Source organism: Papilio machaon, chromosome 3 (assembly GCF_912999745.1).
Source record: "Papilio machaon chromosome 3, ilPapMach1.1, whole genome shotgun sequence".
In the NCBI taxonomy this organism is placed as follows: Eukaryota; Metazoa; Arthropoda; class Insecta; order Lepidoptera; family Papilionidae; genus Papilio; species Papilio machaon.
This window is the reverse complement of record NC_059988.1, coordinates 7,581,753-7,599,089: the sequence shown is the minus strand read 5'-3', so window position 1 is coordinate 7,599,089 and position 17,337 is coordinate 7,581,753. Positions and strand designations below refer to the sequence as shown.

At 33.6% G+C, this 17,337-nt stretch overlaps 1 protein-coding gene across 4 annotated transcripts in view; it reads right to left on the bottom strand.

The window, feature by feature from the left end:
- Window positions 1-17,337, bottom strand: part of LOC106719561 (ras GTPase-activating protein raskol) — a 132,978-nt gene that overhangs the window by 89,532 nt on the left and 26,109 nt on the right. For 2 of the 4 annotated variants that reach the window (XM_045686439.1, XM_045686441.1), the window contains exons 1-2: window positions 14,843-15,783; window positions 1,264-1,385 (exon numbers count right to left, since the gene is read on the bottom strand). In XM_045686439.1, the coding sequence (XP_045542395.1) occupies window positions 1,264-1,385; window positions 14,843-15,659 (939 nt within the window). In that variant the 5' untranslated portion in view covers window positions 15,660-15,783. Of the gene's footprint in view, window positions 1-1,263; window positions 1,386-14,842; window positions 15,784-17,337 lie in introns of those variants that run through there. The other 2 variants (XM_045686440.1, XM_045686442.1) reach the window with 2 other exon arrangements.

The following is a 17,337-nucleotide window of genomic DNA, read 5'->3' as shown; positions in this document are numbered from 1 at the left end:
TTTGTAATACACCCACGTCCGGTTTTTTCCATAATGAAAGCGGTTTTTAATGATTTGCCCGTGTCGACTGAAAATGTTCATGTCCTCGAACGTGTCACAAAAACGTGCACTTAACATACAGTACAAGGTAAATCAATGGACGAAATAGTTTCGTTTCGCTGCAAGAGAACCTTGTTTATAATTTTTACTTGCTTTAATAACTGGCCGATGAAGTCTGATTAAACCTTAACACGGCAGTACTGGACTGTAATATTATTAATTACTAATTAATAGCATCGTAATGGCATTTTCTCGTGTAATGAACTTCGTAATATCTAGATTATTTAAATTATAAACAACACTAGAAATGTACCACCTATTTTTAATTGATATTACCTTAAAGAAGTAACCAAATGAAAACTTTGTTAATTTTGCTAATAATATTTACTATCGCTCAATAATAAAACTACGTAAAATTTTAACAACCTATAGTTTTCACACATGAGAAATTCACTTAAAAATTAGTACTTATACATAAATTATACCAATGATTGAATGTATTAAATGTAGTATTATGCAACTTAATATAAACGCTTGGACAACTTTGCTGAGTCACTTAACATTCACACTATTTACTGATGACAAGAAAAATATCAAAATGAAAAGAGTTTTAAAATCTTCATTTACTTAAAGCTATTTTAAATAAAACAAAAAAAAAAACTTTACCGATTTTATTAAAACATACAATGGAATATTTATTTTTGTCTTCTTTAGACACGTTTAAATTGAAAATAGTTTACGCTTGCACAATTCTTCAATAAATTGCATCAATTTTGTTATCTGAAGCGGTGTAAACGCAGAAGAATGCACGCAAAAGAGCCTCGGGAACGCAACCACACAATCGTATCGCGGGCCCGGCATCGAAATAGACAATTTAAGTATATAGCATTCGCGGCAAAACGATTTCAAAATAGTCTGCGAAATGCAAGTCAAACATGATACTAAACTTCGCACTATAAAACATTTTACATATTGTGAACAAAGTCTTGTATTACGTGAATAATAACACTGTCGGCAATAACATCATCTTGTATTATCAGTGAAAATGTCAAAATGTTTATCTCTAAAAAAATAAGTATTTAATATCTATACATAAATAAACTTTGAGTCACTTTAGAACTAGTCCGAAACTATTTATTTTAAAATTATATATTGTACACTAAGGGTCTTCCTTAAACGATTCTAAATGCGACAGTTAATGATTAAGTGTAAAAAAATACTCACGGCAAGTTCCTCGCTGGTGTAGGCGGTGAGAGTGCGGCGGTCCTGCTGCAGCACGCAGTAGAACGGCTCCCAGGATGCGGGAACGCCCACTGCCGCGCCGCTCTGCGCGACCGCCGCACCGTCTGCAAACATATATATAATTGTAATACTAGTCATATTTACGTTAAACAGTATTAGAGATTAAAGTATTGGTAAGTGAGCTATTTATATTCACTACTAATAAAAGAATAAACATCGAAATGTAAAATTAAAAAACAAAACGGTTTTGCTGTTGTCCGTTTTGACCAAACTAATTCATGGTACTAAAAGTATTGCTATGACTTAAAAAAAACATACGAGTTTAGATTTCTTTACTGGAAATTCTTTGTCAAGGTTGTTAATCGGAACAAAGAACATGAGAGTGAAAGAGTCAAACAAGTTAAAAGCATTACATAAATGCATGTGTACACGGAGAGAACAATGACAGCAATTGGACTACTTATTCAGCTAATAAAAGTCGCTCATGCTTCGAGCTGCGAGCGACGCCGCGCTTACATGGATTAATATGTTCCATTTAATCTATTAAGCACTGACTCATGTACCGACAACATAACATTTCGTGCTTTAAAATGTGAAACATAAATGCCATCCAACATAAATGGTTTAAAAAGTTCGTTACATAAATAATTTATGTTGAACTTACGCAATTTCACGTACGCGCAACACTTGTAGAGAGATAATTGTTAAAGAAAAAATCAGCAATGTACAATATGAAAAATATCTTTAATGTATTTAAAACTATACAACTGCACGCACTACAAAGATGATCGTGTTCGAAGATTAAAGCAACGCCCCTTACTCGAGGCAAAAAGCGGAATTTTAAACAACCTACTAACCCACATTAAAAATAAACGATACTCAAAAAATGTATATGCTATCTGTACCAAGGATGAACTGCAACGGATGTTAAGTTTACATATGTCTTAAAGATTATTAAAATATGATACGTATTATGATTTCAGAGTTTCAAAGCAGACTAAATATAACATGTGGCATAAAATATATAAATATTAGTGTCATCTTAGCTTAGATTGGTAACAAGGGAAAAATTTTATAAACTAAATGATCTCCATGATGATTCTTCTATTTTCTTTGACAAAAACACTACAATTATTTTTTCAAAGTAAAAGAAAACTTATAAAGTAATCTTTCTCAAAATATAAGCGTTACTTAAAATCAGATATGTTTAGTAGACAGATAAAAAGAAAGTACTTTAAAGAGTCCATTCAAATTTTAAACAAGTAAAACTTTAACTTTTTAGTGAAGTGTGCCTTAGCAAGTTGTATCGCAATACTTAATCACTGCCTACAGACTGACGGAAATGCAAATGTGCCGCATCGTGGAGCAAAATAGTCAGTGCTTTGACTTAACATATTTTTAGATGTCGTCATTATCTATTAGCATTGTGGGCGAAGGGTTCAGTGATCCCTCTTTTAATTCAAAGTAATGAGATTTATACAAATTCATGACTGAGTCAAATGTTTATATATTTAATCATAGTTAAATTGATTTGGTACTTAAAATATTTCTAAAGATGAGCTTCAAAACTACGTTTAAAAGCTTTGAAGAATTTCCTTTAACTATACGGTATACAAGAGAACAGCAACACGAATTTATTTATCGACCTTTCAAATGTTTAACAAAATGTGTGAGTTTATTTTACCAGCACTACAATAAAATAATAAAATCTAAATTGCAGACAACGTCCCGCTGATAAAGCTAGTTAATATCTGTCGCAGTGACTAAGACTTAACAGTGAAATAGCAAAAGCTTACTGAATATTAATAAAGTTTAAAGCAACTGCTTTGCGAAATCCCTTTTCCACTGAGAAATTAGCCGTGCGATTCTGGCTGAGTGCATCTGCTATTTGTGTTTCTATTATTTAGAGCTGCAGAACCATTAGTGGAAACATAGAAATAGCACCTAGAATCAGGCGCGACGAAAGTCGCGCGGCTTATCTCTTAGTAGAAAAGGGATCTAAAATCTTGCCCAGACAGCCCGCGGCAATCCAAATCACTATTGCCGGCGCGGCGCAGTCACGCATGCTCGCTTTACACCAAGATATGGACAGGCGCCTTAAACGAAACGCTCCAATACGATAGCAATTTCAAATATTACGATCTCATGAATTTTATAGGTGCATTTTGTTTTTGTAGTGCCATAAAACTGGGTTAAGTATTTAATATAGATTTAATATTGGAAATAATATTCCTCTTTTATCTTTATCAATCGAATTAAATCTAAAATTAAAAATCAACAATTTCAACGCAACCACACAAAAACTAGGAAGCAACATAGAATACACAAATATATATAAACCAATCTCATTTCATACATCACTTCTTATTGTGATTTTTATACCGAGTTACATTAAGAAGTCCCCCTTAATGGTATCAGTTACACAATTAAAGCCCATTTAATATATTCAATTGGCGGACACGTTGTCCATTAGAGTTACATAGTATCAGGCCGGTTAGACGCGCGTCTTATTATCATTACGTAAACCGTTGTGCGGATGCCGGCACCGCTGGCGGGATGACGGATGTTGGCCGACAGTTCTTTGGATTCCGCATCTTGTTGTAAATGATTTAACAAATAAATATATAATGCATACACAAAGGTAAAATGTTTGTTTAAAGCTTAAAAGATTGTATCTAAATTAGTGAACTATATAATGAATAGAGCGTCGGTGGCTCAGGGGTTTAAGCACTTGACTTGCAATCTGCAGGTCCTGGGTTCGAATCCCGCCATGTACCAATGTGTTTTTCGATTTTCGATTTACATATGTACATTTATCCGACGTTCTTACGGTGAAGGAAAACATCGTGATGCAACCTGCTCATATCTGAGAAGAAATTCAATGATATGTGTGAAGTCAACCAACCCGCACTTGGCCAGCGTGGTTGACTATGGCCTAGTCACCCCTAACTTGGGGTAGGCTCCGAGCCCCTCGGTGGGGACGTATAGTGAGCTGATGATGATGATGATGATATAATGAATCATCTAGTTCTAAGTCCACCTAAATTATACGCATTTGCAAGAGTTCATTAACAACAAATGTTTTGCGTGTGCGGTTTATGTTAATGGATAGAGATACGAGTGTGTTTTATTACCAGGTAATAACATAAGCTCTAGAACTAGATACATAACGGAACATAAGTATAACATTTATAAAAGCGAAGTAGTGATCTCGCAGCTTTTATGGCTATACCAAATTACATTTAATTTTTTTATGTGATAAATATTAAACTTTGTGAATAATAATTAATCCAGATTCCACAATCAATTTTACGGATGTCCAAGTTCATTGCTCTTAAAGCGACAAACGTAACCATGTTTAATATGACAAGATGGAATTAACTCGTGTATCTATTTGCGTAAGTAGTATTTATATACATCAATTCTGTTTAATGTCCACCATCTTGGAATACTGTCAACTATTTACTATTCGATTTGCTTACCTTAAAACAAACCTCAACAGTACAATAGATTTGTTTATAAGCATATCCTACTACCATCTTCCTTGTAGTATGTTATTGTATACAATACAATATAACTACTACGTATGTACTACTTATTATACATGTATGCCATACATATTTATGTTAATAATTGAACCGAGGAAATAAAAAAAATAAGATCATATCTATCAAGTACATAAATTCAAATCACTTTTTACCGAAACGCTTTGTGTTACTTAACAGTATTTAACTTTAACAATTTAAACATCGATATTCACGAGATTTTGCGTAACTTTCGAATCTTCGAGCGCTGACGTGTTTCGAAGAATGAAAGAAGAACGATTACACCACACCAATTATAAGGATTAGACACGACACAAAGCTGACGAGAATTTCTTAAGATTATTTGTATCAAAGTGTTAGAAATCACATTCAGGTGGACACGTAAACGTTGACTTTTAAGAGAATTTAAAAAGTTGTAAAAAATCCTCTTTTAATTCAAAGAGTACTAACCGATTGTAAATTAGCACTAACCGATCCTCGAAATATTTGTAAATGATTCTTGTTTTTAGAGTAAAGTGTTCCCCTTGCTTCCCAACGCTGTAACCTAAAGGTCAGTTGTCGACCGGCAACAAAGGGCGTCGCCCCACTCAAGTCTAGGGTTACCATATTCCAGGATTTGAGTACACGCCGACTTGATTGTAAGGTTTTAGTTAAAGTACAACTCGAAAAATACTGTGAATTAAAAAGTTCCTTCTGTTAACAAGTTCACAAAAATAAAATTTGAATATGCAACAAGAAATATAAAATCATAAAATTATACATAATTGGAGAAGCGGAAAAAATGAAACGATACAACAGTTTACATTCCTAACATTGTGTATATGCAAAATCATCAAACCTATAGGTAATGTTCCTAACACTCTAATTACATTACTCATAGTAGGTACACAATTGTGCAGACCATTGGCATTGAACCAGTTCACGCAGCGTGAGAACCTATCCGTCATATACTAATAGATTATTGTTAGCAATACATTCATACCAGTAACTGTTATCATTATTTCAAAACGATATTCCTTTGGAGTGTTTTATTAAATCTTTTGTAACTCGTTCGTTAGTCTCGGTAAAAGTATTATTTCCTGTCGCTTGATTGTTGCGTGGGCGGCCGTCTTTACAACGCATACTGTTGTGGAATAGATATGAGCCGCGTTGTCAAATGTAACGTAGGCAGCGGACGGCTCTTTATGAACGCAAATCTAAACGGCTTTTGATGCGTCGGCCCTTGTATTTAAAATAATAATTCATGAGTAACTGAGTACTGAAACCTTTTTCCTTAACAGAATAACTTGCACATCTAGCTAATGCTTGTATGCCCGTAATTGCAATTTATTATTTAACGAAGGGTTATTTAAAAACGTAAAAGGTGAAATCAATCTTTACGTACAATCGTACTATAATGATTTACCTTACCTAACCTTAACAAGTGCCTAAATCTGCTATGTCAATTTTTTTGTGTAAAGAAAGAAAATAAACTAATAAACTCCATCATAATGTATTATCTCCGTAATAGCACTATTATTAGCATTGATAAAAGATAGAACAACTAAGTTAATCAAAGAAGGGTATTGGAAGCGACATAAAATAACGTGGACATTTAGAGAACGAAAATTTACATGTATCCGTCTTTATGGGCGCTAGGCTCTGCTTGGAATACGAAATGACAAAGCTCACTTGACGCGTTCAAGCTTACGTTTCAAAAGAACGTGTGAAGCGCATCGTACATTGCGCATTCCGTCTGAGTATTCTGTTACACCGGCAGCAAATAAATTGAAATATTCACTTTTAGGAACATCGTTTATCGTGTTTGAAAACATCTATGAGTACGTCGAATGATTTGTTTTTTAAATATATCTAAACAAGTTTAAGTACTCAAGATTTGTTATCTTTCATCAACCGTTAATAAATTGGTGTGTCGAAAGTTAAGTCACTGACCGAATTACTTGGAAATTTGTAAACATAAGACGAATTGCAGCTCCTGCCTTCCTTACAAATTACCTGTACAGTTATTTTTGAGCGTGTTCCAGGAACAACAGACAGGTATTTTTTTAGAAATTCACATAATGAAAGTTAATTTTACTTTTTTACGCGTTTCATGGATAGGGGGTTTGAAAAAAGTTAACTAATTTGTGCAAACCAGCAAGCTTACAAATAATTTAGAACCCGAAAAATTGACATAGAAGTGCCAAATCAAAACGTATTATTTTACAAACATCTCTTGAAAAATCCTACAAAAACGGATTCTGGTATCACAAGAAAGAGTCACGCATGTGTAAAAATAATATCAAACACCTATGTACATTATGTAACCTGAATGAATCAATTTAAATTATTTTAAACGCTTAAAAGACGTAGGCGTTAACTTACTAGGCCAATACTCAAGGGTGAAAGCTGTGTTATTCAGCACGTTCATATTTCAAACAGACGCGACACATTACAATCAAGGTTCGGAACACATTGATACAATAATCGAGACAAGATAAACAATATGCAATATTGACATTGATGTTTTGAATATTGCTTTGGAACAATACTTTATTGTAGACGAAATTCGACCCGGAATGAAGTCACTCATTGTTCGTGGCTCATGTTATTAGGTACGTAGGCAGAATTATACGTTTTAGTTATCAAATGAAATATATAAAATACATTTGATTCTATTAAGACTATTTATTTTCCTACGGAAAATAGTTTTGTTATTGTACGTTTATTTCTAAAAGATTAGATACGATTACAATAGACGTAATCTTATAAGATGATATTCAATAGAACAAACAGTCGACAGAAATGTCCTTATTGCGTACAAATACAGCAACAATACACCGACACTGTAGTAAATGCAGTACAGTTCACACAATCGTTTGATGTAAGAGATGCTTTATTAGATAACATGTCTATTATCTTGCGTTCGAAACTCTGTGACCTCAAAGATAGGTCCGTGACACCATAGAATAGTTTTTAATACATACCTACATTGTTATCGAAACATTAATCGATACATAGATGATGACGTTTATAATGTCCTTAATAGATTTTTACTTGTGCAAGTTAGTTACTATTATTTATAAATTGTAATTGTAATAATAGTTCGTATTGATATTTTAAATGATTAAATAACTTGTTTGTACCTATTATATATGCCGTGGTGAATTTTAAATGGCAAAGCAATTACTATATTTCCTAATAATATCACTTCATTTATTAGTAATCATCACTTCATTTATTAAAATAAATCAATCCTCCATCACTTTTGTTCAATCTGCTGTATTGAAAAAATTATACCTTTTACGATACATTTGTTGGGATTCGGCTAAATAATTTTGAATTTTAAATAATTAGAGTTACAGTGGCTTACAACTTACCGCCTATTACAGACTTTTAAATACAAATACTTATTAAAAATAAGATTAAGGAAATTTTCTTTACAACACTTGACTTTCCAAACATAGAAATTGTATTTAACATTTTCCTTTACATTTGAACATAACGCCTAACAAGTTCTTATAGTCACAATATACGAATAAAGAAAAAACTTCTAAAAACAAATGTAAATAAAAAGAAATTCGAAAACTTTATTAGTCTGCACCATAACCGGCGGAAATGAAGAGACGCGTGCGACGCGTTTTATTTGCAAGTTTCCATGAAGTGGATTTCCTGTCCTTTATTCATTGCATACTTCGCTAAACATACTGCGTAATGTAACAATATTGACCATAAAGTAGTCTTTTCCACGAAGACCGTCTGTTATTGAAAGCTTTGTGGTAACACATATATTTCAAAGAATCTTTATGTTTTCCATATATATTTTTAGGATAGTGCCTGAGTATTGTGTACCAATATATTTATTTTTTATTGCATTAACATATCAAGACAGGACTTTATTGTAAACCCTAACACTGAAATAGAAGTTTGTTTTACGCAACGCCATACTTTGGTCTACTAACACGTCGATTTACCAACATATTAAAAAAACTAGTATGTGCTTTTGATACAATTTTATTAATAAAAGTAAGCTTAGTAAACGTAATAAAACGTTACGTTCATTCGAGATGAAAAGAGGTCACTTCTTCCGTAACTTTAAAGCTATTGAATTCATTTGAAGAGAGGCCAATTATAATCACACCCAATTTATTCTTACACGAAATAACTTTAAGACTCTATAGGATTTAACATAAATGAACACTTATAAAGGCGCTAAGTCGGTAAGCGTATTCCAATGACTATAGCTCCTTTGATATTCCCCTTAGGTTATCAACAAAGGGTTAACGAAGGGCTACCTATTGAATTGCATACTTCCGTTCTTGCTTATATGATATTATCCCGCATGTTTTAATGGTCGATTACTCTTCTTATGTGATTAAGCAATTCCATTCCGTCATTTCTTTTGACTATGACTTGACATTTGAAAAATTTTATTTAACGTTAAAATGTTATTCGAGTAAAAAAAATACAATAACTACCACATTTTATCGCTTAAAAAAACGATTCTATACGTAGAAGTGAATGAAGCATGAAATGTAAATGCTGTTATTATAAAAGTATAATAATTTGTTAGTAATAGCATTTTCATAAGAAGGTTGTAATAATTTAAAAGGTATGTTGCTTATTCGAAGGTTTCAATTGCGGTGTGGGAACATAGCTGATGGAATCGAACCAATCGCACTGGCGAATGTTGCAGGTGCCGTAATAGCAAGGCGCGTGCCCACTGACAGCTGTGCCATACTGACATTCAACTTACCATACATATTAGGTCCCAATAACAGTTGTCCACATACATCACACCGTATTTATCAGTATACAGAAGCTAACAAAGGAAATATATTAAATGCCATGAATGTGTCTTGAATACAGGCAGGACATCTGCTCAGTCGTTCTTAACTATTGGCAAAAAATTTGTGAATAATACGAATATCAGTTGCAAGTCGCCTTACATGTGTCTTTTATATTCACGAATAAAGGTCATTTAAAAACGTTCAATATAAGCTGCCTGACTGACTACAGTTGTAACCATTTAGTATCGCAGCACTTATATTTTATACTCTTTCATGCATACTATATGTAAGTTAAAATTAACAATAATCTAGTATTACAAATACTATTTAAAAATCCATAACTTATAATCATCGTCTAGACAGTCTTTCAATAACTGATTATTTTACGGTTACTCGCTGACATAAGTCACTGCCATTGAGAGGTGAAAGTTAAGTAACATTGACTGTATTATCGACTTGAAAATATTTTTAAACCGGTATGCCGGTATATCGACCTTAAATCCCTAAATATATCTTGACATACTAATACTAAAATACAACGAGATTAACAAACATCGATGTCATAAACGTTTACAACATATTTAAATTTATCTTTTTAAAATAATGTCTTAACAAAATGCGGACAAACAACATTTGTACGTGAAAACACGATCTCAATGTCATACGCTTATAAGATAAAATAACGCGATATATTTCATTGCATTTTATTAAGCTTATTTTGTCTTTTATGAATATTTAGAAATAAAATAAAATAAAATAAAGAAATACGCTTTATTACATAAAAGATACCACTCTGACTGTAAACTAACGAACTTCATCGACATTATCTACTTTACTAATAATACCAACTTAAAATAAGTAATTCACAGTTTTAAACGAGAGTCTTTATGCAGATTTTATATAGTTTTCACTTCTGGATTATTATTTACGCTTTGTTACACTTTTTATTCATTATCTGCTATAATCAGTTACTCTACAAGAGTATTTATGGTTATTGTTCGATAAAATTGACTAAATCATTATCGCTTTCGTGTGGTCGCAGCTTTATTGGAGGAAACGCTATCGATGGCGATAAGTAAACTCGTTAAGCATTTGTAGGCCAACGATCGCGACTATTATGGTGTGCCATCGGTTTTCTCACAGATTCACTAGGAAATGCCTATCCCTGAATTATCCGTTACAAGCTTATTCATTACGTAATTGTCAAAGGTACAAGGAATTATTTATATTTTACCAACTTTATGCAAAATAAAACTCATTTATATATTGAACTATAACATCATGCCCATGACCGAGAAGAGTGCGCAGACTTGAATTATATTACTTGAGAAAAATAATATTCTTTATTGATTTTTGAAAAATTAAAAGCACAGGTTAAAAGACAAAATAAGAGCTTATTTATGATTCCAGTTTTTTTCGTATTCACTTTTTAGATTATTTAATTAATGTCTAAAACCCTCTGACATGCTACGAGGAGTAAAGTCCTCGACATGGTATAATTATTTCTCTTTGTAACTCGACACTTGTTTATTGCAAGTAGGTTACGGCGTCACGGTACTTCACTTGGATATTTGAGATTCATCTGTGTACATTGCTTTGCAACAACTGCAAACAATTTAACTAACTGCACTTGTTGGATTGAATAAAACTGTTTGTTTTGTTTGTAATTTTAATATTTATATATACTATATATTCTATACACTATATAATTATTTATAAAGCAAATTTATGGTGTTTTAGTATAAAGTTTTAGTTGGATGTTTATATAGATTTAGTTACCTAAAAGTAAATAGCAGATAATATACACATACAACTGCATGACTATAAATTGCCACGTATGTTGTAGATATTGTACCGTAAATTCAATTCCATAGACCTATTGTACGTATTGTTTTATACTTAAATTGTTTATTACGGTTACAAATTGTAACCACCGCAAGAATCGTAACGTCAACTTTTTTATACAATTTACTTGCTACAATCTTAGAGAGCCGTTACCATAAAATACATAAACAATTTCGGACAAAATAAACTTTCATAAATTGCTCAAATACCAGCTTTTCTTAGCTAATAATAGTTTTCCTCACGCTACATCTTTGTATGAAAACACGAGACGAAAAATAGCCACTATTTTTATGCTAATAAGTTCTACATTCCTTATACAAATAATAAAACCATATAATATTGATACCAAGCAATATAAAATTTTCTTCTTGTATAGTAACACGTTACAGTAAAAGTTTTTACATGTGTTTAGAAACCCTTTTTGACAAATAAAATCGAAAGGTTATTAATAATTGATTAAAATAAAAGTAGCCCGTGTAGGTACATTAGCTACCTTCCCGTCAAAGTCCTGTCTAAATCGGTCAGCCCTTTCCGGAGATTACCCGGAACAAACGCGGCCTTGCGGACAGACATACAGGCAGACAGATAATAAAAAAAAAATGGTTTTTCGTAATCACCAACGCACGTGTGCGAAATATGATGTTTTTCTTTAGTTTTACTTACAGACACTCCAGTTTTATTTATATTGTATACTTTAAATTACAAATACAATTATTCCATTCTCCGCTTTTTACACAACGCAAGTCTTCTACTAAATGCCTTATACAGGAAGGGTGAGCTTATTATACTTTATAATGAGTTTACGAAGGATCATATGGATGCGTGAGGATGCAGGTCCAGTCCATCCTGACCGAGACGTCCACGTTAATTGACATATAGAACCTGTATAAAATGCAAACCGTACGATAAATTGTCGTACGTTAGGCATATGTCCTTGTCAGAATACGCTTTACTATTCGTAAGTCCAATGCACGGCTCGTGAGAGTAAATTTGAATGAGTATTTACTAATATCCGACAAAACTATAGCCACACAAAATTAAAAGCAAAAATATTCTATACTAATATAATAAAGAGAAAAGATTTAATCATTTGCATTGAATACTCCGAACTACTGAATCGATTTGGAAAATTCTTTCACTTTTGGGAAGCTATACTATCGCCGGCGATAGTATATATTACATGTTTATTTTTTTTTATTTCGCGCGGACGAAGTCTTGTACTATGAAAATCGATAACGTAATAGGTAACATTAATTTGTTGTTGAAATTATTAATACAAGATAAGCTTCGTTCTACATATGCGATTAAATAAAAACGTTAAAAACAATTTAAACGCGTTATAAAAACAAAAATACTTAATGATAACGTAACATAAATAAAGTTTACAAAACCTACATGAACCAAAACAATGTCGATATCTCACCAGTATTTAAAGCATGTTTATAGGAATGACGTTACCGTTTTTTGGCGATAAAACAATTGATAATGTTTTGTCTACTCGCAACAGGAAATAATACTTTCTCATAACAATTTCATGAGAACTGAACGATTTCCCGAATAACAATTTGATTGTCAAACAAGAAAACATGAAAGGCTTTGAGGTTATTCCTCAAATTACATTGTGAACCTGAATGTAAGCTTTTAGTGCCTTAACACTTACAGAAAAAAAAATGAAGTATACAACTTATTTTTATTTTTAGGTAGAGATGGTTAATCTAACAATAATGATTCTTACTCTTTTAAGTGACCACCGCTTTCTGAAACTGAAAAGGTTTTGTTTTCCAAAGTGAGCGTACTTTATATTTCGTTATTAAGAAAAAAACGAAAAGGTTACAAGCTGTCCGTCACTTAAACACCCTTTAACCACAACAAAACATCGTTAAATATTTAAGTTCAGCGCATTAACCCTGTTACTTTCATAACATAAATGTTACGGCCGGCCGTGACGGCCAGGGCCACTCGTAATTCTTTGCCAACAATGCCCGCACTGAGAGCACGCTCCTACTGAACTGTTCCGTATCAGACCCATCACGAAATACCAACACTATTTTAGTTGAACAAAAAAGATTTACTGGCATGTAAATTGTGTAAGAGGAAATAGAGATAAAAATTATTATCTCTTTTCTGCCGAGTCTATTGATTATGTAAAGTCTATAATCGTCAAAAATCAAACGATACTTAAAAAAATACATTTTAAAAAATATCACTTCTTCAGTTTAATTCGAACCGTAACAAAACGGCTGTCTGCCTTACAAATACAGCATAAAGAAACTTTACTATAAACTACACAACGTTCTTTCACAAAGCCAAAGCCAAAGTTTCATTAAAATTCCCTTCGAGGAACCGAGACATTTACGCTTGTTGTAATAATACGAACAAAACGAGAGTTGGTGTACGAAACCGGCAATCAGAGCACCGGCTTATATTAAAACCACATTTTATACCATTAAACAGATATTCAAGTGCTTTTAATGATATGTTGTTACAAAATTATAACAGGCCTATAAGATTGTACTCGTTCACATGGAAATAATTAGTCGTATAATAGGCAATTTGCATTTACATGACGTATGATAGCTCCTTACAATGAACATTAGCACGTTTTAAATCAATGTGCCGTTAGAATTAATTACAGACGTTGTAAATGAATTTTTTCATCAGATACGTGGATGTATGCGCACCTACATATATAGACTGACATCTATAGGATTTGCATGCGAGTTAACAATCGCCCTCCATCTCCAGAGGTAATTAGAAACTTGTGAATAAGTAACGGTAATAGAATTCTAGCGCTACAAGAGCCATAAAAGCTGTACCACTGCAGTGATTCGGCATTTTTTCACTAAACAACTCTTTCCCACACCGTTAAAGCGAAAAATTTATTGCACCACACCATACAAAAAAGCCTTCCCCAATCCCTTCTATTCGAAACCTTAGAAAAATTTTAATAAATGATGTTAATGAAAACGAATCTAAAATATGATAATGTTAAAATATATCTTGTTAACAATTAAAATAAATTAATTGTTATATTAAACAACACTAAGAAATTAAAAAAAAAATTATACGCAGTACAATAAGCATGTAACCATTTCATAGATAAGAATCACAGTTAAATAAAGATCGTTCGCGTAATAGTAACGTAAACGTTGAGCACGTTATGTACATAAAGCGTTAGTCCATAAGCCTACTGCTACAGCTATGACAATGAGGGTGATTGATGTGATAGTAATTTGCCACACACCGTTGCTCGTATCCGATACGAGTCGAATTGACGATTCGTCGACCACACGTCGATAACGCGCCCAAGCGATCTACGGTGCACCTCTAATCACTATAAATGAACACCTTCAGCGCCAGTTGCGCTCCGTTTGATTAATTAAAATTGTTCATTCAACTCACCATTACCGGAGTCTGACACAGCGTACAGCACACCGCACAGACCTGTCGCCGCCGAACCCGCGCTGCGAGTCGATGGCTGTCCTTCGCACTGGTTCGATTCTGTTGGTGCTGGTTCGAACAATGTCAAATCGAGACCATCCATATCGCTCCGCGCCGATGCACCATCTTCATCAACGGTTTTGTCACAAAAATCCTCCGGGGATTCAACTACTTTTGGACTACGACTGCACACTCCATCGCTTAGTGGGTCGCAGCAGCACGTGTCGGAAAATGGTTCAAAATCCCTACAGTCGAACTCACAGCGTTCAAAGCTATCGCACGTGCAAGACGACAGGGCATCCGATTCCGATGCTTCGACCAAAAAGAGATCAGTTCCCTGCCCATCTTTATTTAAAGTTTCTGTTTTAGCGGATATATAATACACGCTAGATGTATATGGCACCTTTTGAACTTGTAGTGGTAAATTTTCATCTGTCTTTTCGTCGGAGTAAACTTGATCGTTCTCTTCTGATAGCGTTTCGTCTATCTGTGGACGACAATCCTCGTATCGTGCGAAACTTGACGTGTCAGTTAAGTTGGAGGAGCGATCTACGGAATATGCATCTGCGAATGGGTCACCGTTTTCAGAGTGTGCTGGCAGACGGTAAGGCACATGCGAGCGACTTCCTAAGAAGATAGTAGTGTAGGGGCAGGTGTGTACTGGGCGGGTACGGTCGGCGCGGCGCGGGTAGCTGGACACCAGAGGGTCGCGCGGCGGGCCGGCGCCGTCGAGGAACGCCTCGCTCGTCGACAGCACGTTGTATCGCCAATCCGGCATCGCGAATCCATACCATCACTGACCTTGCACTAAGATTTTGTCCGCATCACACTATCACCGATTCTAAAGAGACTGTATAGAATGAACTATTAAATTCGGTCGACATCCTTTTTCTAATGTTGCAATACATTTTACTAATAAACACAGTAATAGAAACATAACATACAGGTGCAGTGTGTAATTAGGTCGATTCTACAACACCGGTGTTGAACAATAGTAAGTTACAAAAACTTGGCATACGAAACAAAACAAATCTGATTAAAATTTATGAACATAAGTTACTACACGTTTTATGTAAAAGTTTATAAAATAATTTTTTTGCTTCAATATTACCATACATATATCAGTGGTATATAAAAGGGATGTTTCATGCATTAAAAAACCGAAACGAAATCCGGATACGTTACATTTGTACGGGTAACATGGAATCCATTGTGTTACGGTACCTCGTTGTCGACGCTGACAAGAGGTGACTCCGTTACCCACTGTTACTTTCGTGAGCTCGCGTGTATCTGATTTTGATATTTTTTTTATAAACATTAGTCCATAAAATCAAATTATTTTCATAATACTGCTTAAATCGTATTTTATTTCTGTTTTGAAGTGAACTTTATGACATGAATAAACTCCTAATCAAATCCTACTAATTTATGTTGTTTTGCAAAGCAGCAAGATTGGTTTTTAGCAGAGAATGGTTCATCTAAGTAGTAAATTGTTTGTAAATATATATGTATACATGTATATAAGGTAACGTACAAACTTTTCGCAGTACCATAAACCTTACGTAAATGCGTAAAAAGTTAATGCCCGCGAGTCGTGCTTAGAAAACGCAATTATTTTGTAAGTACATGCTTTGAAATTGTTATAGCGGCTTGATAATAACAGGCACGGACTGAGGCCCGGTCGAGACCTGACAGCGGCGTAACGTTTTTTAGTAAAAATAGAACGAAGGCCTGCCTTTACCGAGATTGTGAGGTAACAATCTATGCTCATAAACACATGAAAGGGAATAATTGTAATTTAGACCCAAACACTGTATATAGCGAATTTTACGCAAGCTACGATGAACTGTAACAAAAAAATATGTTACATGATTTAATCTTTGATACCCAATTTTTTTAAATTCAAACCTATAAATAAAATCTCTTGCTAAGCTACTTTCATTAAAAAATAAATGTAATATGCAACTTCCTAAATGAAACAGTATTAATTATTGAAAAATGTCAAGAGTATATATATAATAAAGGGTGAAAACAATTTAAGCAAACATTTGAACTGACAAAACAATTTAACGAAGCACGAGCACGTGCTACAATTCCGTTGCCACAGTCGGTGCCACCACAAAAACCCGAGTCCGGGTACGGTCAACGATCGAATATAACTTACGCCCATTTGACTATACTTTTCACTTGACATTGAAAACTAGAATCCTATCTTCAAAGCAAATTTTGAGAATCATTAATAATAACTTTGTAAAATTAACCTTAATTTATATAACCCACTAAGCATCAGAGGTATGTACACTGTATCATTCATTCATCAAGGCATGATGCAAAAGCATCTACCTATATTTAGAGTGATCCATTAGAAGGTGGAGCATTAAAAGTAAAATCGAAAGCTCTAAAACATGATTGCATTTGGCTTGCATTAAAAAATGTATTTATAAACTTATAATGAG